This window comes from Nuphar pumila, chromosome 3 (assembly GCF_984573655.1).
Source record: "Nuphar pumila chromosome 3, dmNupPumi1.hap1.1, whole genome shotgun sequence".
In the NCBI taxonomy this organism is placed as follows: domain Eukaryota; kingdom Viridiplantae; phylum Streptophyta; class Magnoliopsida; order Nymphaeales; family Nymphaeaceae; genus Nuphar; species Nuphar pumila.
Window position 1 is genome coordinate 22682743 of NC_143251.1, and position 27704 is coordinate 22710446.

Sequence of the window (27704 nt, forward strand, 5' to 3'; positions counted from 1 at the left end):
GCCGTCGTTGGTCAAGATCAACCATTTTTGTGCACCGTTTTTCTTCACAATTTTTTAGTGAATCATAAAAAGGCTACTTAATTTATTAATTATTCACAAAAAAATTCCCAGACATAAAAAGCCCAACAAAACACTACAAAATGAAATTAAGCAAAAAAGAGAAAGATCATTGAAAACTTGAAAGAAAAAAAACGTTTTATATTGAGATAAATAAAAAACTGAATCTGGGTGGATCCAGATTCCAATTAGACTCAGTACTCAAATGCATTAGTAGGGGTGTAACTGGGTCAGGTATAGCCGACCCAACCTGACATCTTAAACTGATTATACCCGACCTTACCCGGTTTTATTAGACCTATTGGGTTCGGTAGGATCCAAAATGTAGACTTCTTGAAAATATGAGTTGGTTCTTGGGTGTGGTGAATATAGACTCAAACCTGTTTAGATCCGGCCCACTTTTATACTAGACCCAAATGGTTCCAGAAAATCTATACCTCAACCCAACTTCAACCGGAATCCAAACTCATTTTGCACCTGAACCCACCCAAATTCAGACATGTTGAGATCCAACCCACTATTAGAACCAGTTCAAATTAAGCCACAACTTGTTTTACACTAGTTTCAATGGTTTCTTCTTTTTCGAAGAGAACTTATTTACCTATAAAACAAAAAAAACAAAAAGTCTCTTTTATAATGTTTATCCTTTATTTTCTTAGAGTTTATTGTCGTGTGAATGCAGTAACAAACCATGAATGATGTGCCCCACGGAGAGTTGGCGTAGTGGGGTTGGGGGCCTTCCAAGACCCGAACCCGTTAACTCATATGAGATTACATTTTTCAAAAGATACCCAGACCCTAATCAAAATGGGTAGGGTTTGGGTCTAATTTTTAAACCAAAAAAAAACTAGCCTATTCCATACCAGACCTTATTAGACCTAATACATACCCAAACCCATTAACTGGATCCAAGTCCATAATTTTCAAACGTGCCTTGATCCAGATCAGATTGGATTGGGTTTGGGTCTAACTTTTAGACCAAATTTGAGATCAAGTCTGACAATATATGATCCAGACCCAAATCAGTTGCACCCATATGCATTAGGATCTAGTCCCATCGCTAGGATCTGTGAGGCACCTTTATCCTTTAAGGTCGTACTAGTCAAACGGGCCAAGGACGGAACATTGATAAGAATATATATATATATATATATATATATATATATATATATATATATATGGGTAACAAGAATATATTTACCAACAAAACATGTTTGCTTGCTGATATGAACCGAGATTTTCAGAGTTTTTTTTTCCTAAAATTTCATTATACTGATGTGATCTATATTCTATATGCTTGGTTTTATAGAAATGCACATTGGGTATTGCCTATCCTAGGTTGGTCAACTCGAACCTTACCAGTGCCAACAGTTCATAGTCTGATCTATTTCTCAACACGAGTGTCACAAGATAGTAGCATGAGATCAAGTCAGTTTGAAAAATCATTTTATAAAAAATCTATTTTCCAAAACAAGAAGAGTCAATCATCAACTCATCAGGTGTCAACCTTTAGGAGAACTCATACCGGAAAAGAAATGCAGGAGGAGTCAACCCTGCACTCCCAGAAGTTGACCATCAGAACAAACATAACCCAAAGCCATAAGAGAAATCAACTCTCCCAACTTAGGAGTTGACCGTCGGCTCAACAAAACCATTAAACACAAATAAAGAAATTGACCCACCCAACACAGGGCTCGACTCATAACTCAAAACATAACACTAAACATAAACCAAGAGGAGTCGACCCGCTCAACTTAAGGGTCGACTCTCAAAGTAAAACATAATACCAAAGCTCAAGAGAAGTCGACTCTCCCAACTTAGGGGTCGGCCCTTAGTTGTGCCATGCACCGAGCACATAAATTCACGCCATGTCTGCCTACATGCATGAATATTTTATTAAGTCTTTTAATTTAATTATTGTTGCATTACATGTTATGCACCATATACATTTATTGTTATGATAATATTTACAACCAAAAAGGCATCACTCCCTTGGTAATATAGGCATCAACCGACTATGCAAAGAGTGTTCATTCCTTCATTTCATTTATAAATCTCAAAGTCATTGTGATGCTTGCACCAGAGTTCAGGACCATTCATCAAGGAATCTTACTCTATGGGACTCAGAGTTTGAGACCTTATCCTTCTCCCTATAGATGACGTAGTGCACTACTAGGCATACTGCAACAATTCTATTTCTTCCTCGAGGATCAGAATCCAGTGTCCCCTAAGCTCTATGGTGGAGGACAAATCACTTATATCCAAATAACATGAGTTTACTCAACTGTCCCAAAAATTCTCCTACATAGTTAGTGCATTATTATTCATATCTCACAAGCTTACTCAAGCTACAAGAAAACCCAACGAGGATAAACAATTATGCAGTGTAACTTATTATTAAAGTATTAATTTATTATGCATTATATAATACCCTCTTGGTATTATGGGCCAACACCCACACAAGCCACGTTTAGGGTCAATACCCCCAAAAAGTTCTTGGAACAAGATACATCTAGGGTCATTACCCTAAAATTCCAACTATATGTATGCATATCATTTTCTTCTCATTGGTATTATCATCCTTGTAATACTCATAACCGAAAATAATGAGATTTCACATCTCAATGTAGCACACAATACACAATATGCATCTATTGCACAAAATGGGTCCTTCTTGAACCACCCGAAATCACATAGTGCCTCCTTGCACAAAGATTGCTAAACGACCATAAATATTGGGTACCACAAATTCATACACAACTATTTCGAAGTTGATCCATTGAATCATAGGCTTAACAACAAATATTTGAAGTCAAAACACCAAGAATACTACATTCGAGTGTCTCAAGAGTCGACTCTCTAGAAACCAAGGGTTGACTCATATGTTCAAGAGTCAACTCTTATGTTTAGGGGTTGACTATCTGCCTACAAGAGTAGACTCTTTGATTACAAGGGTCGGCTCTTATATTTCAAGAGTTGATTCTTTATTCCCAAAAGTTGACTCTCCTATGTAGGGGCCGACTCTTATGAAATAAGGGTAGACCTTGGTACTGCAGGAGTCGACTCTCTATACACATGGGTCGACCCACTATCCCCATAAATATATAATAGAATTATAAAAATGAGGTGTCGACCCTTGATCTGCAGGGGTTGACCGTTGGGGACAAAACAACATGTACATCCATGAAGGAGTCAACTCTGGATTTGCAAGAGTCAATCCCAAATAGGGCTGAACCAAAATCTCAATATCAAAACAACAACTTTATAACAAAAATTCATTGATTCTTGTCATAAACATGAGGTAAACAATTACAACATACATTTTTTATGAGAAACAAGCTCAAACTTGGCATTTAAAGCTCAAACCCACATAACCACATATGTATACTTTTTAAAACAATGTTTTTTAAATATACCATAGTCATAGGCATGCAACATTTAAAAAAAAATCACTTTAAACATGATTTGTCAACTTTATAAGATTATGTAGCATATCACACATTTCTCAACAAAAAGCATTCATGATGCACACATTAGTTCACTTTCTAACATACCAAAAATTCACCTAAGCTAGCATGTTTCAAACAAAACTCCATCTACATGCTTACATGTTCCTACAGTTTCATGGAGTAAGGGAATCATACCTTGATAATTGCAAGAAAACTAAAAAAATCCACCAAACTATGAGCTATCGACACTCAAGTTTAAATTGCAAATCTATCAAAGTTTCGCATAAATGTCCTCCACCAAAAGCAACTACTTACCCGCGATGAATCAAACACCCACGAGACAAATTTGCTATATGAAAGTCTGCAACACTGATTCTATGAGGTGTTACTACTACACCTCAACTAAAATGTGATGGGTGTGAGGAAATCGAGTGGAAATTTGAGTGAGAGTGTGTAGTTTGGTGAGGGAGATGATAAAATGAGTGAGAAGATGAAAAAGAGTGAGAAGAGAGAGAGAAGATGAGAGATATGGTATGCATAATAAAGAAAAAGAGCAATTTTGAGATCCTAATAAATTTAGATCCAACTCAAGCATCCCAACCCCTACGAGTTCAAGGTGGACTTTTGAGAGTTTCATGACCCATTGGAGGCAAAGATACTATTTGATTGGTCATATGCAGTGTGGTTCTTCTTTGAGTACTATTGTATTCCAGAGCATCACAAGGTTCTATTGGCAATGACACAACTTCGAGGTTCAACCCAGGTGTGGTGGGATGAGTTGCAGAAAGATCGAAAGAACCAAGGTATGTGACATGTTCAAACATGTGAGGAAATGCAGTGTTTGATACAAACCAGGTTCATTCCTTTATGAAAACCTACCCATGACTTTTCTAACGATTCAAATCCAATTAAATAAGATTTAGATTCAAAATATTATAATGAATCCAAATCCATTTTACTAGATCTCTTAAAACTCATTTTAGAGTCCACTGACCCAATCATAGACAAATCCAATTTGGACTTGCACCAAAGCTTGTTAGATCAAATCCAAAGTGAACATTCTTATATATGGATCTAATTCCTTGATATTCAAACCCAATTAGGCCCAAACCAATGTAAGCTTTTCCTTATCTTACACAATACCCGAGACCAATATCTCTATACCCAAAACTCATCGGATTTAGCCTATCATAAATCTCTTCAAATAGTAACTAATACCCATATCCAAAAGTACCCTATACCATTTTTTTCTAAACTATATTCAAATTTTTCCTAACTATATTCAGATTTTTCTTGAATCCCAAATATCATTATGGATCAACATCTACATCTGGAGCATGGAGTTATGGTACCTCATATTAGAGTATTCTTATATTGGAGATGTACTGTCAATTTGATTCTTTTCTAGGTAGAGGTATGATGGATGATTATGATTAGTTTGAGAAGTGCATACTTAGTTTTTCTACACTTGGCATCCCTAGTATGAGGAACATAGTGTTGTTCGCATTGTATATTATACATGCATGACCCAAACAAAGCGGAACTGAAAAAAAGCAGAAGCAAGATCCAACCTTTAGGGCAAGTCTTTTTCAATCAGGGAAGAATGATGCAAGAGCTGAAGCAAGACATAACTGGGGTCCATAGGGTCCACTCAAATCCATTTTCATCATTTATTTTTTTTTGTAATTAATCGGTTAGGATTTTAGTTAGGGTTTTGTTTTGGATCTCAATTTATATTGGGTATATCTCATATCGGATGTAGGCAGATTAGGGTTTTCTCTCTTTGATATATATATATATATATATATATATATATATATAGAGAGAGAGAGAGAGAGAGAGAGAGAGAGAGCTTGATAATCGATTGTTTATGAATTTCAGTTATTTTCTTATATTTTTGCATTATTTTTCATTAATCTTCTACTTGATTAGTTTGTAGTTGCACTAGGGTGCTAATTCTTGAAGGATTCAAGAGCTATCTCATTGATCTGCTTCTAAAGAGGAAGGATTTTGAGCATATTTTAGCAGAGAGAGAGAACATTCACCATTCAACATTACCAAAATACATCCAACAGAATATTGGATGGGAGAGACAAAAGAGAAGCATAAGAGCAAAACAACCACAATCTAGATGGTGATTGTGCATAGATCAGAGTACAAGCTGATCAGCCCCCCCCCCCCCCTACTATGTAACTTAAGAGCCAGATACACATCAGACATGACCCGTTGCCGAAGCCTTCCGAAATCGAATTTGATGCCCCTGAAAAAGATGTCGTTTCTTTCGGTCCATATGACCCACCATGCTGAAAGCAACCAAACCCGCCACAATAATCTCCATTTTTTTGTGTCGTACAATCCTGGGACCAAGCAAGAGGTCCCGAATAACGGAGCATGGACGAGTTTGAACCGGTGGCGCACCCCAAGTTTGAAAAAATAAGTCTAGAACGACCGGGCAGAGCCAAAATAGGTGAGTTGTGTCCTCTACAGCCTTCTCGCAAAGAACACACATGCTTGGAAATTGAATCCCCCGTTTCCTGACATTAATTTGGGTTTGAACACGATCCAGAGCCACAAGCCACGCCAAAGCTTTTGCCTTTGGAGCTGCCCCTTACCCCACATACAATCACTGGGAAACCAGTCCATCCCGGACGGCAACAAGGAATGGTAAACTTGCTTAATGGAGAACCTATCTCCGCTTGCCATGGCCCAGTGAAGCCACGGCAGGCCATGGACCGGCCTAAGATCTCTGCCACTGAAGGATCGAAGTGTCTTCCGCCACTCCAGCCAAAGGAACGAGTGACACACTGAACTGGGTGTGGAAAGAAGGGATTCATGTAGACTACCATATTTTTGCCTAACAAACGTAGCCCAAGAAGATTGAGATGTGGAAGCTTCCCAAGCCCACTTCAAGACTAAAACGATGCTCCTCTTTCTCAGAGCTGGAATCTCCAAGCCGCCTCGCTGCCTTGGGAGAACGATCTGTTGCCAAGAAACAAGCAAGTACTTTTTGTGCGACACATTCCCAGACCAAAGGAAGTGCGAAAGCAAACGGTTAATCGTCTGCTCTACTATCGTCGGTATAATAGGCATGCTCATTCGAAACTCTGGTAATCTGGCTAAAACATGGTGAATGAGCGTCACTCGTCCCGCAAAAGATAAATATCGAGCCTTCCAAGCCTGCAATCTCTCTTGCACCCGCTCTATGGTAGACATCCAAGTAGAAGTTCCTGCTGGCTGCAGAGAGTGTAACGATAGACCCAAGAAATTGACAGGAAGGTCGGATATTGGGCAGTTGAAGATCCTTGCAGCAGCCGATTGGAGAAGAGGGTCAGCATTGAGTAAGACCAGAGTGCACTTACTCTCGTTCATGCGAAGGCCTGAAATTGCAGCGAAGACTTTAATAATGAAGCACAACCTGGACATTTGATCAATATTCGCATGTCTAAATATTAAAGTACCGTCTGCATATTGAATTGTGTGACCAACAAAACCAGGAATGCCCAAGGATTCCAAGAAGCCTGTTTCTTCTGCCCTTTTCATGAGAATAGTTAAACCATCTACCGCGATATTAAAAAGGATAGGTGCTAGAGGACAACCCTGTCGTACACCTCTAGCCAACTTGAATTATTCCCCTCTCATTCCATTGATGCAAACTGATGATACAGATTTTGTGACCAACTCCTTAACCCATGCTATAAACCGACTGCCAAACCCCATATTTGTTAGAGATTCAATCAGAAAATCCCATGCCAGACTGTCATAAGCCTTGTGAAAATCCAATTTTAGCATGAAGTGCGGTGATCCAGTCGACTGTAAAGAGTGAAGAAGCTCAGTTGCACAAATAAAAGATCCTTGCAAACTTCGACCTGGAATAAAAGCACCCTGGTTCGGAGAAACAAGTTGATCAATGACAGCGCGCAATCGATTAGCCAACACCTTAGATATAATGCGATACAGAGCACCCATCACCGAAATCGGCCTGAAGTTGGATATGTCTGACGCCCCTTGCCTCTTAGGAATCAAAGAGATGACTGCCACATGATATGGTTTAGGCAACCTCGCATTACGATAGAATTCATCGAACAAGTGGAGCAGGTCAGTTTTAACACTTGACCAAAATGCTTTAAAGAAGTCGATGTGAAAACCATCAAGGCCTGGTGCCTTCCATCCCGATAGTTCGTTAATAGCATTCGAAATCTCCACTTCAGTGAATCTAACCTGCAAAAAAACAGATTGGTTTGCCGCCAACCGCTTATAGCCCATATCGCCGATGACACCCCCGACGCCTAAGTCGGCCGAATACAACCTGGAGAAATAAGAAGTAATAGCTGGCAGGCAATTGTGCGGACCAAACTGACATCCATCGATCTCGATCGAGAGTATCCGGTTCTTACTGTATTTATTTGATGCGTTCATATGAAAAAATCGTGCATTATCATCGTCATTAGCCAACCATGCAACTCTAGCCCTCAACTTCCATCTAAGCTCATCTCGTGCTCTCCATTCTGCAACGAGAGCAGAGAGTACGACGATACGCTCCTACAACTGAAGCACTTGACCCTCCGGTACACCAACAAGATCGACCTGACGTTGGGCCAAATCGGAGAGCTCGGCTTCCCACTGGCCGATGAACCTAAACTTGTTCAAGTTATTAAAACTTAGTCATTCCTTAATAGGTTTTCGAAGACGAAGAAGCTTAGCATGGATGCGGATGGCCACCCAAGATCCCGTAGCAGGTTGAGCCCACGATTGACCTACCAACTGCTGAAAGTCTGACACCCGAAGCCACCATTCCTCAAAGAAGAACCTACGACACGCCTTGAAGCCTGCGCCCCACGAAACAGTCATTTGTCCATGATCGGACATGGTCCGTGGCAGCAGAAGAGAGAAAGAGAGAGAGAGAATTCTATCTTTTTCTTATTGAGAGAGAGAAGGTGAAAAGATCAAGTGCAATATGATTTCTGGTATATTTGTACATTAAGCACCCCGATCACCCTCCATCTTGGGGACAAGGCCTGTCAAGTGTGGGACCCCAATGGGGTGCTTAATGCACAAATTTTTGTTCCATCATATTGCACCAGATCCAGACTCAAGAGAGAAACCCATTCATTTCTTAAGAGAGAGACCGTAGTGATATTTTTAGAAAGAGATGTTTTTATTTAACAGATATATGGTAAAATACTTTAACACACACACACACACACACATATATATATATATATATATATATATATATATATATATATATATATATATATATATATATATATAGAGAGAGAGAGAGAGAGAGAGAGAGAGAGAGAGAGAGAGAGCAACGGAGGGGGGCCTACTCTTGCCTGGCACGAGCAGTTAGTGCATGTCACCTTGTGTTGAGTCTGATTCATATAACTCCAAAGCAAATTAATATGTAGCCCATCAAACCAAACATTTTACCTGAGGTAGTACCTTTTTTGGGATAGTCTAAGGGAGAAACCCCACCATCAGTGACCACACATTCGCTGGCCTTCCATTGAGAGCCCCCTGCCCATTGCAGAGTTCACCCAGTTTCGCCGTTGCAGCAAAGCATGCCACCCGTCGTTTTTGAACTTGTGACATCCGGTAAACTTGGTGAGAATCACAAGTTTCCCTTACTAGATGAGTTCAGCCTTGAGAAGGCACAATACCACAAGTTTCCCTTACTAGATGAGTTCCTCAAGGCACAATACAGAGAGTAAATTACGTCAGTTAGTTACACTGAAGAGTGAAGATAAAGTTATTATTTAAAATAGAAGAACATCCAATTAGGAAAAAATATGCTATATGCAGGTAAATGCAGATGCTGCACGTTATCTTAGCCAAAGCAGGATATTCGTGATAAAATTCCCTTAGTAAAAGCCAGAAAAATCCCTTTGGCAAATGAGGAAAGTCCAAAAGTCTTGCAAATGAGGAAACATTTTCAGTTGCAGAATTTCAAAGCCAACATTGTCAGCTAGTCAGTCTTTCTCAAATTTTATGATAAATTTATTTGAACTGAAGACAGTGGACAGAATTAGAGAAGAATTAAGTTATACCACACTAACCCTATTTGGCAACTTAGAAAACTTGCTTAGGCTTTCCCCCACAATCCTGTTGAACTAAAGTACAAGCTCTCTTAGTTAATAAAATAAAATGATATAAATTATAAAAACAGACAGGAGAGTTCAGATGCACAGGATGAGTTGATAAATTGATTTGTACTTCCAAATGGAATTTACCAACTTAGCCTACTTATCTAGATACATAGGAACTTTAGGCTTTGGAAACTAGTAGCTGGTATTTCAGGAAGTGGAAGCTGGATTTGGCAGCTACCACCTCCAGGTGGTAGCTGTCAATTCAATTTCATGCTTTAGTGTAAATACAAAGCCACTATCCATCCCAAACGCATTAACTCCCATCCCAGATACCAGTTTCCAAACAGCCACCAGATGGTGGTTGACCAACTTTTTTTGCCAAATGCATTAACTTCTTTCCCAGTTCCTAGATTCCAAACAGGCCCTTATTGTACAACCATGCACCCCTACAATAGATGCATTTAAGTTGGTTTAAATTTCAATAATACAATACAACTTTTATTGAAGTTTAATAGAATCTGAACCTAAAAGAAATAATAGAAACTTATTGTCTTAATGTATTTCAATGGGATCCAAGGTTTATCTTCATGTTTGGATGTGGGCCTGCTCTGACTCTGAATTCAAATTTGATTAAAGAAAATCCTATTAGTCAAATTTATTATACTCTATATCCAGATCGAATCTGACTCGCATACATTTCTCATCTTTTTTTTTTTATGATGAGGAACCCTTGCCCAAGCCAGAAACCCCCCGGAAGGAACCCCACCACTACCCTGCCTTCCGCGCCCCTCATACATTCCTCCTCGCTCGCACTTTATTGAACTCCTATTTTGTTTGTCAAGATACGACCAATATCGTTAGGTGCCTAAACTAAGCCAAGACACATACCAAAGCAAGGTGTGCAAATGGATTAGTATGATCAGACCTCTAATCAGAATCTGACTTTTTATTTTCATATATTAGTTAAAATAAAACCGGATGTACAATTGAACATGATTCAGACACATTTGAACAATTTTTTTATATTAATTGAGACCAAATTCAAATTCAAATTCAAATTTTCTGCTAGATTTTTTGTTCAAATCTAATTTAAATCCTTTTTTTTTGTACTTTTGACATGAAAATTTATTGTTTTCAACATTTTTTTACCGGATCCATCATTACTTAAAATTTGAATGAGAGAGCTGAATGGCTGAACCGCATTATTATAAGCCAAAGGTCTCAAGTTTGAACCCCACAAGGGTTATCATCCAACTTGCTTTAAAACACCAAAAACAAAAACAGAATTCAATTCAATTCAATTCTACTTCATCAAATGTAGTTCAAGTCTAGATTCGAATCAGCCATGATCCATCCCATACTTGATCTGTTTGAGTGGAATATGGTCCAATTTGCCTTAGAGCAACATACTGACTAGAGTCCATTTATCGAGCAGTGGGGAGAAACCACCCTCAGGAGAGACACTGTCCTGACAACGTAAAACTCTGTGGGCTTACCCTTTGCCCTCAAGGAGTCGCCATGCTTTGGCTTGCGCAAGGAGTGATGATGCCCATGATATTTGAATCTAAACCACACTAGCAGCCTGGGCCCATCCCATTTAGTCCTTGGGAGTTTATTTAACAATATTCTCGTGAAAAAGATGAAATAAAAAAAACAAAATAGGAAAAATAGTCGTTTGGTACAACTGCCGTTCACACTTCCCCAATCCTCACCCTCCCAATATTTGTCCTCTATTATGGTAAAAGATACAAAAAGAGCCTTCAAAAAAAAAAAAAACACCAAAAGACAATAAATATTACATGGAAAGTTTGCTTTTATCCCCCACTCTTAGAAAAATCTTTACATGAAACCGACACCATTGATCTGGGTATTTGGATAAGGAAGAACTCATGATAAATTAAATTCATTTTCTTATTGAAAAAATATTAAAGAATTTAAAGCATTTATAAATATACCAAATATTTAATATAAAACAAAAAAATTGCAGCACTCTGTCTCATAAGTTTCATGACATTTTCAAGATGTGATATTTTGGAAAATATAGGTGATATTTTTGGCTTATGTCGGCTTCCCAAAATATCTCCAGTATTGTTCTCAAAGCATGAAAAACTCATATTTTGTCAAAATTATCAAAACATTTCCATGTATTCTGAAATTATCAAACAAGAACCTAGTCGGATGCACTGCTTACAATGAAAAATTATGAGATTTTTGCAGTAGAAGATCTCTAGTTTTTCTACTTCGCAACAAAAGGTCTCCAAACTTTTTTGTAAGTAGTCTTGGCCTCAACATTTTTTTGCAGAAAAAGTCATTTGACAGGCTCCTTACAATAGCTTTTTCTTTTCTTTATGACAGCTATTTTAATTTTCTAATAGTTGTTGAAGAAACTGCTTTCACTTCAAATTAGGCCTGTCATATAACCTTTTCTTCCGTGCAGAAACGGAAAAGAAAAAGGTTGGAGGGAACCTTTTTTTGTTTTTTTAAAGTCAAACTGGGGTTTGGAAGACACCATTAGTTACACTACATGCCATTGTTTAGGGTTTGCTCAAGAGAAGTTGGCCTTAGGCTAACCCTCCAAATGAAGCCCTAATTTTTTTTTCATTATACATAAAAATTCTATTATTTATTAAAGGGTTTGCACCTTTTTTTCTTAAATTCTTAATATCTTTCATATTTACTAATTGGGTTTATATATATATAATCACTAGAATATGAGAACTGAAAATATAAGAACTAATGTGGGGACCGTAATTTTTATATATTTTTGTTCTTTTCTCTTGAATCTAACTATGAGAATGTTATCTATATGCTAGATTTTATAGAAACTCGCCCTTGAATCATCCAATTTTGATGCATAAATGAGATTTTTTTAAGACTTTAAAGTCAATAACTCATAATTTTCATAAATATTCAAGCATTCAAAAATTACATTTTTCATAACAAATACACCATCTAATGGTTGATTCCTATCAAATTCACCATGCCAAGCACATCGACATGGTTGGATTTACAAAAAAAGTGTTGAAAATGGCCATATTTCTAGTTCTCATATTCTAGTGACTATATATATATATATATATATATCAGCTAACTATATGATCATGCCATTTTTGAAAATTTGGAAATGGCTACCAGCGTGTCTTTTATCAAAATTTGTGTTCCTAAAGTGTTTATGATCATGTTATTTTTTTTTTTAAAAAAGCTGATTACTTAGTCATGTAATTCAATAGCGACCTCATGGCATAATCATTAAATGCACCTGTATCTTCAAAGTACTGTTTTTGTTCTCTTGCGACTTACATTGTACAGTTGTGCTTAGAGTCTGTTTTGCTTTTGTTGAGTCTGATGTAAGCTGCCCGGTTCAAGTGAATCAATACCCCGAAGGGGCAGCCCATATATTTGAACCGTAATTGCCTGCGGGCAAAATTGTGAATGAAGTAAATGCGTTGAGTTTTCTTTTGTTCACCCTCGTTCTGATTGCTTCTTGTGATTGCAATTTCTCTCCCTCAATTCTCTATTGCTCTCTTGCACTCTAATTATAAGCTTCTGCGACCGGCAAGTAAGCTGACAAGTAGGCTTGCGGCGGTGAGGAGAGACCATCGCGCCGCACTGGCCCATTGAAGGAAATAAGCCCATGACAAGTGGTACCAGAGCCCGTTCTCGTTCTGGGGAAGGAACTCCGGAGTCGGTGTCGACAGACATGCCGACAGACTACGATTTGTGAGCAAGACATCATGACGCTTTATCAAAACTTGAGCAACACCAAAGGTAAAGCAGTTGTCGAAGCTGAGGAGATGGGTTCACTTCGGGGCCAAGAAGAGTTGCTGCAACTGTTAACAAACTGGTGGAAGATGTGACTTCACAGAAGAAAGCGATTTCATGTGCATGTGAATCATTCAGTGGACTGAATGATGTGGTGGCAAGCCTGCAAGAGCAGGTAAACTTACTAATGGGGCAAGTCACTTCGTTGACGACTACAGTGTCTGACTTGCATACTGAAGTAGGGGAGCTTCAGTTGAAGAACCGTACGTTGCAGCGGACGGTGACCCTAAATGGCGAAAATGGTAAGAGGCCATCAATGATTGATGTGCCAAGACCTGCAAAATTCAATGGTTCTTGTGACAGCAAGGGCATTGAGAACTTCTTGCTCCAAGTAGAAGATTACTTTGATATCTAGAATGTGATTCTTGAAGATCTGAGGATTAAGGTTGTAGCGGCCTTACTTGATGAAGATGTTATCGCTTGGTGGAGGTGAAAGCGCAATGACATGGAGAGGGGTCAATGTGTGATAGACACTTTTGACTACTTTAAAATGAAATTGCACAACTATTTCATGCCAAAAAATGCGCAGAGGTAGGCATACCAGATGGTTCGTGAGCTCAAACACTCTGGTTCGTTGCAAGACTATGTTAGAATGTTCCAGAAGCTTATGCTGGAGATACCTAACATGCCAAAAGACGATATAATCAACTGGTTCATTGTGGGACTTCAATCATGAGCACAGTCTGAAGTGGAAAGGAGCAACCCTCGTATTTTGAAAGATACATATGTGACGGCCGAGCGCTTAGTTGACACTCAGCGCAAGCCTTTCACCCCATCAACCAAAGTTGGGAAAAAGCCTGACCATAGAAGCAAGAAGAATGAGCAACACAATGATAAGGGTGAGGCGTTGACACGACATCAATCCGAAAAGAAACAGAACTTCACAAAGCATAACAACAACAACAAGGGTGCGGTTGTGACATGTTGGTTCTATGGCGATAGACATATCGTCAGGCAGTGCCCAAAGCACCTCGTAAAGAACCACAGGCAAGCCAATACCGCACAGGAAGAATGCAACGATACTGAATGTAGTGATACTGAAGTGATGCAATCAAGGATGGAGGACATGAGATCGATTAACGCGGCTGCAAGTTGCACGACTAAGAATATGCAGGTCAGTAAGGAACTTATGTACTTAGAAGTCATTATGAATGAAAAGTTTACTTCAACAATGATAGACTCCGGGGCCATATACAACTTTGTCTCGCGAGAAGAGGCAGAACAGTTGAGCTTGAAGCTTGGGCAAAAGTAGAGAACCATCAAGACGGTAAACTCTGAGGCCAAACCCATCCTTGGCGAAGCAAGAGATGTGGCTACTCAAGTAGAGAGTTGGGTCGACAAAGCCAACTTCACTGTGGTGCCCTTGGACAATTTCAAGGTGATTTTGGGTATAGAGTTTCTACGAAGCCAGGATGTTATGATGCTGCCAAAGTTTAACACGTTGATGATCATGGGGTCAAACCTGTCACACACAGTGCAATGCCATACGCAGAAAGGCAAGTCTTCGGTGTTATCGACAATGCAGCTGAAGAAGGGTGTCAAGCATGAGGAGCAGACATTCTTAGTTGCAGTGCGCGCAGAAAAAGGCAAGGTAGAAGCAACAGTGCTGCAGAGCCTAGCCCCACTATTGGAGGAGTTTTGGGGGGTGATGCCTCTAGAATTGCTGAAGCGTCTTCCACCAAGACATGAGGTCAACCACAAGATTGAGTTAACCCCGAGAGCGAAGCCTCACGCAATGGTTTCATACCGTATGGGGTCAGCTGAGCTAAAGGAGCTGCGCAGGCAGCTAGACAAGATGTTGGACGCATGCATTGTTTGTCCATCAAAAGCCCCATTTGGTGCCGCAGTCCTTTTTCAGATGAAACATGATGGCTCCAAACAGTTATGTGTGGATTACCGTGGTTTGAATAAGGTCACGATGAAGAACAAGTACTCATTGTCACTAATAGTGGACTTGTTCGATCATCTAGGCAGTGCCCATATCTTTTCCAAGCTAGATCTGTGATCGAGTTACTGACAGGTGATGATTGCTAAAGGTGATGAGCTGAAGACAACTTGCGTCACCCGCTATGGTGCTTACAAATTCCTAGTAATGTCATTCAGGTTGACAAATGCTCCAGTCACGTTCACGACTTTAATGAACCAGATCTTCTACCCTTACTTAGATAAGTTCATTGTAGTCTACCTGGATGATATCATGATCTACAACAACAACATGAAAGAACATGTCGGACACTTGCAAACAATGTTTCAGGTGCTGAAGAAGAATAACCTTTATGTCAGATGAGAGAAGTGTATCTTCGGGTAGGAGGAGATCAACTTCCTTGGCTATGTTGTGGGGTGTGGTGTGCTGCGTATGAATGTGCAGAAGATAAGGATCATCCAGGAATGAGTTTCGCCAAGCAAAGTGCCAAAATTGCGGTCATTTCTCGGTTTGACAAACTATTATCGGTGTTTCATTGAAGGCTATTCTCTTATTGTTGCGTCCCTCACAGATTTGTTAAAGAAGAATCGGGTATGGTTCTTGACAGGAATGTGCCAAGATGCTTTCGATGACTTGAAGAAAGCCTTAGCGAGGGAGCCAGTGCTGCGACTGCCTGATCATTCGAGACCCTTTGAAGTCTACATGGATGCCTCAGACTTTGCCATTGGCAGAGTTATTATGCAAGATGGTCATCCGATCGCATATGAGAGTCGTAAGCTGAAAGATGCAGAGAGGCGTTACACAGTCATGAACGTGAGATGACAGCTATTGTGTATTGCCTCAAGACCTGGCGGCACTACATCTTGGGTGTTGAGTTCATCGTCAAGACGAACAATATGGTCACAAGCTATTTTCAAACGCAGAAGAAGTTGACGCCTAAACAAGCTCGATGACAGATGTTTTTTGCTGAGTTCGACTTTGCCTTGGAGTATAAGGTTGAAAAGACCAATGTTGTGGCGGACTGAACTGGAAGCTGCACGCGCGGAGTCTTCTGAAGTGCACTTGGAGGGCGCATTGCTGAGCTGTATCCGCGAAGGTACGCAACATGATCCGACTGCACAACACCTTGTTTCTCTAGCGCAGGCAGAGAAGACTCGATGATTTTGGCTACAGGATGACCTCATCGTAACAAAAGGGGGATGCATCTTCATGCCGCAGTGGGGAAGCCTTCGCCAAGAACTACTTAAGGAGTGCCATGATACACTATGGGCCGATCATCCTGGTCAGGAGTGGGCCTTAGCACTCCTTGAGCGCGGCTACTATTGGCCGCAAATGAGAGACAATGTTGAGGGGTATGTGCGAACATGCCTCATCTGTCAGCAAAATAAATGGACAAACCAGAAGGCTGTTGGTCTCCTTGAGCCTCTACCAATTCCAGAACGTCCTTGGGATATCATCTCCATGAATTTTATTGTTAGTCTGCCAAAGATAGAGGGCCTCAGTTCTATTTTGGTTGTGGTGGATCATTTCTCAAAGTATGCCACCTTCATCCCAGCTTCCAAGGAGTGCCCTACAGAGAAGACTGCAAAGTTATTCGTAAAGCATGTGGTGAAGCACTAGGTCATACCAAAGAGCATTGTGAGTGATCGCGATGCTCGCTTCACGGGCAAGGTCTGACATAAAGTATTTCGGCTACTTGGCTCTAATTTGCTATTTTCAACAAGCTTCCATACGCAGACAGATAGGCAGATATAGTGCATCAACGAGATACTTTAGCAGTACCTTAGGCACTTTGTTAGTGCCAATCAGAAAAATTAGGTGAAGCTTCTTGATGTGACATAGTTTTGTTATAATCTATAAAAGAGCGAGTCTTCAGGCTATAGCCCGTTTGAGATAGTCACAGGGCAGCAGCCACTGACCCCGCACACTCTTGCTGCACAAGAAAAGAGAAGGTCATCATTTGCCTATCAGTTTGTTCGTGACTGGCATGAGCAGAATGAGTTGGCGAAGGCATTCTTACACAAGGCGACAAAGAGAATGAAGAAGTGGGCGGACAAGCATCATCAGCCCGCGAGGTTCAAAGTTGGGGACCAAGTGTTGGTGAAGCTATATCCTGATCGTACATGCATCTTCCGCAGACGACACCGCAGACTGCTCAGAAAGTATGAAAGACCTTTTACCATCACAAAGAAGGTGGGCAAACTGGCATACAAGCTGGAGTTGGCCCCAGACTTCAAGGTGCATTTGGTGTTTCACGTGTGCAACCTCAAGCAGTTCTATCTGGATGATGAAGACCCGAAACACAGTGTGCCACAGCGCGCTCCCATCATGCAGAGGACTCAGACAACACAACGGGTCAAAAAATACCTCAGTCAGATCCTTTGCCATAAGGTCAACTACTTGGGGAGGCGAAGAAATACTTGGTGTAGTAGGAGAAAACAACAAAACCAACGTGAGAGCCTGCATTCTGAATGAACAACCGCTACCCGGCTGAAGTCATAGCTTACCACGAAACAGATGGCGCCAAGGACAACACATGATTTGAAGGGAGGAGCATGTTCCCTTGCGACTTACATTGTACAGTTGTGCTTAGAGTCTGTTTTGCTTTTGTTGAGTCTGATGTAAGCTGCCCGGTTCAAGTGAATCAATACCCCGAAGGGGCAACCCGTATACTTGAATTGTAATTGCCTGCAGGCAAAATTGTGAATGAAATAAATGCGTTGAGTTTTCTTTTGTTCACCCTCGTTGTGATTGCTTTGTGTGATTGCAATTTCTCTTCCTCAATTCACTCTTACTCTCTTGCACTTTGATTAAAAGCTTCCGCGACCGGCAAACGAGCTGACAAGTAGGCTTGCGGCGGTGAGGAGGGACCGTCGCGTCACGTTGGCCCATTGAAAGAAATAGTTTTGTGACAGTCTTCCACCTATGCATTTTTCGCAGGCCCTTTGAAAAAAGAACAATTGCTCTCCAAATACAAATAAATGGGTTATCCTCCAACTTGGCTATGAAAAAACAGCTATCAAGAAAAAAAAAAAAAGATCACCCAAAAAGAAACACCCAACCTAACTTATAAAATACAAATATAACACCTCCCTCGTTCCTAATTGAAAACCTTTCTCGTTGAATAGAAAATCATGTCTTGCATGCATAAGTTCTTCATTTAATGTGAGTGGTGAAGTGCAATTAAAGTAGGCAATCTATTATGACAAATTGTAATCCTAAATGACAAAAAAGATTAAACATGCTATTCTTTAGCAAATAATTTACAGATAACCTTTTCTGAAACAAGGTAGAAGGGAACTTTGTTAAAGTAGGTTTCTTCTGCTATGATTTGTTATATTTTTCTTGTAAGGATTAACCTTATATAATCACTATCTATTGCTAGCTCGTCGAAGACAGTTATTATGGTATGTATAACTGAGTATTTTGAAAAAGATTAGTATTCAGTATAGGTTGATCATATTAAGTTCCTTTTATATGCCGTCTGAACTGAAGGTTTCTTTTATTTTTATTTGCAAAGAGTGCCGTGGATTCTGGGGCTCATTGTGCGACCAATTCACTGCGCACAGAATGAACTGGTCAAGTTTAGGAAAACCGTTTCCGCAAAGATTATTGTTCTAAGTATGTGCTTATGTGCTTTTCAATTTCAGTAACTCTTGATTTTAACATCATACCTGATAAATAATTCAAACCGAAAATGCACGTAAAATGAATGCCAAAATAATTTTTAGTAAATGCACGTCTTGTCAGTCTAATCTGTAAGTAACACGTAAGTTCATAGAGGACTCTAAAATTTGGAAGCCCCGCCATTGGGTTTTGATCTTGCAACGTCCAACCAAACCGAGCTCTGTTTTTTGAAATACCAACCAATAAATATTTAAAAAGAAGAAGAAAGAAATACCGACCTGGCCACCATGATGAACGCTTCTTGAAATCATTAAAGCCTACTCATCCTTTCTAGGCCTCTAGTTTTAACCCATAGATAGCGTCGAGTTCTGTGTGGATGAGAGTGAAGCATTCTCTCTCTCTCCCTCTCATCTGTGCTTTCTGTGGGGACCCATTGTGAAGAAAATATAAAAAAAAAGTCCTCAGGAAAAAGATCCTAGAGAGAGTACAAGTTGGATAACCAAGAGGAAAAAAAGGATTGGTGCTTTGATGGCGGATATCACCAAGAATCAGTGGATCAAAATGCAGTGGATTGAATGCGATTTCGATCGTGGGGTGCAGACTAAAGGTGTTATATGGACGTGTGCATTGAAAGAGATCCCTCCAGCTCCATCATCTAGAGCAATCCAGATGGGGTTGTGACAAATCCACCCTTTCCTCCAACACCCATTTCGGGAAACGAAGCTTTTCCTCTCCATTTGGGTTCGTCTTTGTTGTAGCTGTTGTTGCTTCTGAAATGGCCGGCGTTTTTGGTGTGGAGCTAGCTTCCTGCAGATTTGTTGCCGCCGGAGATCTCTCTTCTCGCAGGGCAGCTTTTCCCGCCGGTAAGATCGACCGTGACGCGGCGTCGAAGCGCACCGGCGATCACTTTCGCTGTCTGATTCGATCGAGTAGAAGGTATAATTTTTAGTCTTGCATGCTCCTTTTTACTGGCCTTTGTTCATCTGAATTGTTGGCTGTTTATTATTTGCTTTGAGATGTTTCCGTTTCTTGGTGCTTAATTAGACTGCCACTATTAGGTGGACTGGATCTTGTTGGTTTTTATATGGTAAATTGTTTGTTTCACCCTCTCCTTATCATTTGATTTTTTTCTTAAGTTTCTCTCTCTTCAAAGTGCCATTATCCTGTTATGTGTTTGAATATAGTTTTTGTTAGCTTAAGATTGTTTGTTATTTTCTCAGATTCTTTATCCTCTCCGCATGCTTTCTTATTCCATCTTCAGACACAGATCCTTATCTCTCGTATATAAATCTATGATCAGCATTATAACAAGATTCGTTTTGCCCCATACCTACCTAATTCCTTGGTTTGACGTCACTCAGAAATGCTTTTCTTAATTACTTGGGCAATTTATTCTTTAATTCTTAAATTTTATTTGTATATGCCATGTTGGTTCATTTTGATGGTATTGGTTTCCATTTCACAAATTAACGGCCAACCTAATATGGTTCCTCACTTTTGGCTTGCTTCGCTATTCTGCACATTTAGAAAGTCTGCCTGCTCATTTCTTTAGAAATTTGCATTGCACTTCTTTTCCCTGAATTTCTATTTGGTGTAGTTTCTTCAACAGTATTCTGAACTTTGCATCAATTGGTTGCTTATTAGATACTCCCCTATTTTCTGATTCGACACGGGCTTACATCATTTATGTATGGTTAAATTCTTTGTTCATTTGTCTCTTTAATTTTGTAGATCTGTGTATGTAGCGGCTAAACTTTCACAACCTTCATCTACGGCAGCTTTGGAGGTATTTGAATTGTTTCTTCTATTGACATGTGGATGACTCAATCAGTTGCCTGTAGTTTCTTAATTTCATGGATTAACAGGATGGAAGTTCTAGTGAAATTGAAACAGTTCCTACGCCGAAAGTCATAATAGATCAGGATTCTGATCCTAATGCAACAGTTGTGGAGATAATGTTTGGTGATCGATTGGGGGCTCTTCTTGATACTGTATGATAGTGATCCTAACCCTTGTCATACTTGCATTTTGTTCTTCACTGTTTTCTTGTTGTTTTCCTCAGAAATGGTAGTTTTGTTATTCTCATCTGAGTTCAGATGGATCCTTCTGGATATTTTTGAGCATGATTTTCTTGTAAAGGCGCTTGAATTTCTGTTGCAGATGCATGCACTTAAGAATCTGGGACTCAATGTTGTTAAGGCTAATGTTTTCCTGGACTCTTCTGGCAAGCACAACGTGTTTGCGATTACTAAAGCGTAAGATCATGACCTGATTACTGTAATTGTAGGTTGGCACACCATTCCTTTTCCATTATTGGGCTTTCATTTGCAAGCATTGCTTGAACTGGAGTTAAATCTGACAAATCTTCAAGCTATTCATTTTCTTGTACTTGTTCAATATTTCTGAAAGCAGCAAAGTTTGTGCTCAAACTGTTTCTTTTGATATAGATAGTTTGTATAATGCAGGTTCTCTATTTTTTTAAAACATTCCTGATAAATCAAGTTATTTCCTAATGTGGTCTTCTGTGTCAAGTGGACACTGCAAGGGACATGCAGAGACACTATTTTTGTCTAATTTCTCATTAGCAATAGATAAAGGGACACAACATGGGATTAAATTTGGGTATCCCTATGGTTTAGCTGGTCACATTAGCTACTTTTGTTAATTATGGCAGCCATTGAACCTGACAGGATGAGTTAGTATTTTGCCTAGAAGGGTGGGGCATAGGCTGCAAGATCAACACGTGCTTTTCTTCCATCGAAAACTATGAAAAATGTGTTCATTGCCTTAAAGATTACCAAGACCTTTCTTTAGGTGTTGCATCATCCAGAATTTTCTTTTTCTATGATCGTGGAATTGTCTGGTCACAGAATAGTTGTGCATTCCTTATCAAGTCCAAAGGCTTCACCTCATTTTGGTGGCTTTTGTCAAGTATTGTCGATATCTTACCAGTCAAAGCCTGTCTACTTTGACTTTGGCTTGTTCTTATGATAACTTGCCTTGTATTTGCCACTTCTTGCTGCCATATTTATGTCAACACATTTTCTGTAGTGATAAGATATTCGGATATATCATCTACCATCAATAATCTTCATTTGTTGTCAATTGTTGATTGGTCCTTCTAAGAGGGATATGTTAACGGAGGATTTGAGATAGTTGACCACTCCAGTTCTAACATGAAATTGATTGTTGATAACCCATATTGGCCACTTTTTATGGATGGTTAGTTGATGGAAGCTACTTCCAAGGTTTTAAATGTAGCTGTTAGCATGCACGTGCATGGAATTGTTGATCCTTTTTTTTTTGTTTATGGAAGGTGATTTAAGTTAGAGAATCTGAATGCATGCTGCTAGTATTTGGACATCCTTCTTCTTGTAAGGCTACTCATGGAATGTGGGTGTCTGGTCTGTTGAGAATTTTATTTAGAATGTATTAGAATGCTTTATTCACTTAGATTTCAATTAAAGATTGTCTTCATCAAAGGGTAAATGATTTCAAGGTAGTGACTCTGAATACCTTGTACTAAAATACCCTCGATATTTATTTCATCTTTATAAACAAAGGGCTAAAAGTAATTTGTGAATATTGGGTGGTTATTTGAAATGCATTGTGAAAAAGCATGCATCTGAATGTAATAACCAAAATGTTGGGTTGCTCTTTGTAAATTGCTGATGTCGGGTGGCTTTTCATAATTTATTCAATCAATTGCGAATTTTATTTAGCTTGGGTTAGAGTGCTTTAGACACTTAGATATTCATGGAGGTTTTCTCAATAGGGATACTGGACGAAAAGTTGAAGACCCTGAATTGCTAGAAGCAATACGATTGACTATTATCAACAATATGCTTGAATATCACCCGGTAACCCTTTTTGTTTGTTTTATTAGTAATTTTATGAGTTTCTATAATAATGATTAAAAAAAAATTAAAGAAGGAATACTTCCATGAAATCTATTTAATTTACAGGAATCCAGTGCTCAATTGGCAATGGGAGCAGCCTTTGGAGTGGTGCCACCAAAGGAAAAGGTATGCATGAACATTTTATTGTTTACTCTGGTAGGATTTTCTCACTTTTAGTGCTAAAAAGGTCTGGGGCATGCTGGTAAGAAATCTGTTCACTAGAGAAAGCATAGTTATGTGTGCAATCTATATGATTATACACTTACGTACAAATTGGACCAGACCAATCTTTCTGCTGATAATATAGGTGATTAAATTCAAAACCATCTCACCCTTGTCTATGCCTTTCTTGAAAATACACAGACTTTCCATGAATTTACTATCCAACATCTGGATGGGAGAACACAAATAAAGGTGTTAATTACCATCTTTCTTGGTACATATTTCATGAGATGTTAGAAGCGGAATGTGACATAGTTCACTATCAACAGTTATTATGCTACATGCCTCCTTTGAGACATCCGATAACAGTTATTATTCTATGTGACATTCCTAATCTATTTTCAAGGAATACAACTTTCTCCTTTCATGCAAGGGTCAAGTTGGATTTCCTTGTTGGATTTTACATGTTCACTTTGCATGCAAATTGTGTAGAATAATATTTTCATGCAAAGTGTGTAGAATAATAGTTTCACTAATGAACACCCTGTTTCTCCTTTCTGAAAACCGTAAGAGTATTTTATAGGATATTTTCTCTGTTTTGACTAATTTGAAAAGAAATATTAATTTGTTTTCATGTTTGGTAAATGTAACTTCCATCACTTGCAGTGGCTGTCATGCGCGGACACAAATTTCCTCTCTTTTATCTTCTTATTGTCTCCACCACAATGCATATTTCTCAATTCTCTGATGTTAGTTATGCATGGCCTATAGATGCTGTCTTTTTAACTGTGATGTCTTTAACATCCTTGGTTGTTAGTGTTGTCTTTAATGTTTTTAGCTGTTAATATTTGAACTTATATCCTCATACATTTGTTCCATGGTGTTGAATCGGTGGATTTCCACATATCAGGTTGATGTTGATATTGCTACCCATGTAAATGTTCAGGACGATGGACCCAACAGAAGGTACACCGTACACATAGCCTACTTCTTTTATCCATCGTGTGTGTGTGTGTGTGTGTGTGTGTGTGTGTGTGTGTGTGTGTGTGTGTGTGTGTGTGTGTGTACTTTCATCCTTGACATAAGACTCCTATTAAAATCTTTCTCTTACTAATGAGCAGAATTCTCAATTAATTCATATTTCACAAAGTACTGATATTAGAATGATCTTCATGAGGCTCATTGACATCTGGAATTCATGCACTGCTATGATTATTGAAGTTTACAGAGATGTTCCTTGCTTGTCTAGGGCATATCTTAAAAATATATGTTTAGATAGGTAATATGCTAATAATCTTTTTGAAGATTTTTGGATTTTTGTTAATATGTTGGAGTGTTGTATAAAAATATTGATTTATTTGTTTTTTAGTGGAATGTTCCATGATCATACCACAGGCATGCTCACCTGTCTAGGAAGTGAACGTGATTGTCTGCTGCTTCCGGGTCATCCTGTATTCGAACCATGAGGTGGACACCCCTGCCCATAGTGCTGATGAGGAGGAGACCTAACCTAGTGGGTAAAGTTTGGGGGTGTTGGAGGAAGAGAGGAGGGATGGATGGTGTACCCTGAGGGTTTTGGACAGAAAATTCTGGGAAGGATGCAGTAAATGCAAATTCTCCTGGCGACTAGGGCTGCGAAACAAGCTGAGCCACTCGTGGTTCGGCTCACCATGAAATCGGTCGTGTTTAATTCATGTAGCTGGCGAGCGGAGCCATGAGCAGCTCGTTAACCAAAAACAAGCCGAGCACAAAGAATGCTCGGCTTGGTTCAGCTCGTGCAAGCTTGTAAAATTATAACATATAGAATTTTAGTGCAATATCTGTCACAAAAAGTAGTTTTGTACTGTTGGTAAAGACTTATGACATGTAAGAGAGAGGTGTGCAGTTCAAATCTCATTATTGTCATAGTTAAAATGCATGATTTTTTATGAGCCAGCTCATGGCTCGGCTCAGCTGACTCGAGCTTGGCTCATCTAGTTTTTAACATGAGCCAAGCGGCCCAAGCTTGAGCTGAATTAAATGATAAACGTGCCGAGCCTAAACAAGATGGGCTCGACTTGTTCGGCTCATTGACCAGCCCTACTGGTGGTTCCCCTGTCATTAAAAAAAAAATATCGAACATTTCATGATAATACTGACTCTTGAGAAGATGACTAGTTTTAAGAACGAATGCCTCATCCGTTTGTTTTGCCTATTGCTGGATGTTAAACACATGGACCTTGTGTACCATTGCATGTACTTTTATATGCTAGATGTGTTTGTCTATGCGGTTATACCTCTCGATATGCATGACACAATTTTACAACCTGCATGCTCATGTCATGCAAGAATTCATCTGCATTTCTGGCTTCACTCTCATATTTGGTTCATTTGTCCCCAAAATGAACCTGTTCACTTTTGGGTTGTAACTTGCTCTGTTGTGTTTGGATGATAACTATGCTTCTTGTTTGTTTAATGGAGAACATTCTTGATCAACATGGAAGCTGCTCCCATCCTGTTTGGATAATGCTCCCAGAACCAAATGTTATGAAGTGTCGAGTGACAGTTCGGATCATGCTCCCAGAATCTAATGTCATGAAGTATAACAGTAGAACTTGGGCATTTAATCATGATTGCTTAGCCTCTCCAGACCCATCAAATTTTGTTTGTCTGCTCAAGTAATAGAACTTGGGCACTTGGCCCCCATTAGGTTGCTACAGCACAAATTCTACTTTTTTGGATTTGGTGAAAACTTTTGATTTATGTAGGTGCTTCTTCCTTTGTAAGGTTGTTGCGTTTGTTGAAAAATCATATGGTGGGTATGGGTTTTTTGCAATCAACATAATGATTATATGCACACAGATTGATATCGTAATGTGTGCTGATTTTTTCCTGGCTCATGCCTTTTCTAGTTTGCTTATTGTTGAAGCTGCGGACCATCCTGGGCTGTTGGTAGAGATTGTCAAGATTATCACAGACATTAATGTTTCGGTGGAGTCGGGAGAGTTTGATACTGAGGTAACTACAGTTGCACTCTCTTGTTGTCATCTCTATAATTTCTCTGGCTTATTCCATGTTATCTCTAGGGTCTTCTAGCAAAAGCAAAATTTCATGTCAGTTATCAGGGAAAAGCCATCTCCAAGTCCCTGCAACTGGTAAATGTCAAGTTCACAATGTTCCCTTTTGCTAGCTCAAAGGAGAGTTAAATTCTTCACAGAGATTATGTGTCTATGTTTTACAGGTTTTAGCTAATAGTTTGCGGTACTTCTTGAGGCGGCCATCAACAGAGGAATCAAGTTTTTAGACCCCTTCCCAAGCCACCCTTCGAGTTGCAATTCTTGTTAACCAGTTCAGCATTCCCGAAGTCATACAACTCTTTTTTTTTATGTAATGTATTAATTCTGTATTCCTCAAACGTTTTTTTACCTTATGGGCATTGGAATTCAGAAGATAACCATGATACAACATGTAGAAGCTATCATGATACCAATCAATCTTTTTTGCTGAAGCTGTATTCGGATCCAGATCAAATTCGATCTGTTTTACTGGATCTACTATTATCATATAAAATTCTGATCTGGATCCGCTTCCTCGATTTATTCCTGATTTGGATTCATATTTGGACATATTGCTTATAATTTGGATTCAGTTGTGGATCAACCACATTCCAGCTTACATCCTTTTCAATCGGGAAACTTTCAAACGATAAATGATTGTACTGTCTTTGCAAAATTGTTGTGTTTTCCAAAATACCTACCAATTTAAAAAAATTCCTATCATATCCCAAATCATTGATTCTTTATTTTTTAAGAATATTTTTATCCTTTGCACATGTGAATCTGTTCAAGTTCACGCAATATATATAGATATGCTGAAGGAGGACATTTGCAAATATAGTACGGCCTTACAAATATAACCTGCAAACCTTATTTAAGTAAATACTTCTCAAGGAGATGCAAATGTTTGAGGTCTTTATAAACCTTTTGGGAATGTCTCTGATGAGATGTTTGCAAATACCATATGACATTCTTAAATATAGCTTGTGAACTTAAGTAAATACTCCTCAAGGAGATTTGGAAATGTCTAAGACATTTGGAAATGTCTAAGACATTTGGAAATGTCTAAGACATTTGCAAATGCTTGTTGCAAATGTTTTGACTTTCACGCTCTTATGAGACCTTCGTAAATATCATACAACCTTTGCAAAAACAATATGATAAAAATAACCTGTGAACCTCACTTAAATAAATACTCTTCGAGGAGATTCACAACTATGTATGGCATTCATAAATACCTATTGTGAATGTTCTCGCTCTTTTGTAGAAGTTTTTGTGATATTTGCAAGATGATTCACGAACATCATCTGGATATATGGATCTTATGCTTCATTTGCGGATTTTTTGAACATTCACTTATTGGACATAAAATTCATAAATCTTTTCAAGATTTAATGCGATTTTTCTAATGTTTTTGTGAATCTTTGTACAAGCATTAAATGCGATGTTTCATTTTTAAAAAAATGATGTTTGCATTTTAGGTCTTTTTTTGCATAAATTAGAATTTTTTTGTAGTCTCCAACTCCTTTTTCCCCACCATGTTTCTTCGACAAAATTTTCAGGTAATTTTTTGGTGACAATTTTCTTGTAAATTTTTTTGGTGCTATTGCTTGCTCTTCGTCGTGTGACGACTAGGGATA

General features: G+C 39.0%; 1 protein-coding gene across 1 annotated transcript; it reads left to right on the forward strand.

Moving 5' to 3' along the window:
• Positions 1-19482: 19482 nt before the first annotated feature.
• LOC149842278 (ACT domain-containing protein ACR11-like) lies at positions 19483-26593 on the forward strand. Its single transcript, XM_089999041.1, has 10 exons — positions 19483-19904; positions 20700-20754; positions 20834-20959; positions 21129-21223; positions 22744-22828; positions 22934-22993; positions 23940-23995; positions 25921-26026; positions 26095-26163; positions 26250-26593. The coding sequence occupies exons 1-10, from the start codon at positions 19744-19746 to the stop codon at positions 26310-26312; spliced, it is 876 nt and encodes a 291-aa protein (XP_089855167.1). The 5' UTR covers positions 19483-19743; the 3' UTR covers positions 26313-26593.
• The last annotated feature ends 1111 nt before the right edge of the window (positions 26594-27704 follow it).

What these genes read in the sequence shown, in the direction of transcription:
- LOC149842278 (XM_089999041.1), top strand. Translation starts at nt 19,744, where the DNA reads ATGGCCGGCGTTTTTGGTGTGGAGCTAGCTTCCTGCAGATTTGTTGCC. An exon ending in GTGTTTGCGATTACTAAAGC is followed by an intron (nt 21,224 to 22,743) that starts GTAAGATCATGA and finishes TTTTCTCAATAG; the next exon opens with GGATACTGGACGAAAAGTTG. An exon ending in TCTCCAAGTCCCTGCAACTG is followed by an intron (nt 26,164 to 26,249) that starts GTAAATGTCAAG and finishes TATGTTTTACAG; the next exon opens with GTTTTAGCTAATAGTTTGCG.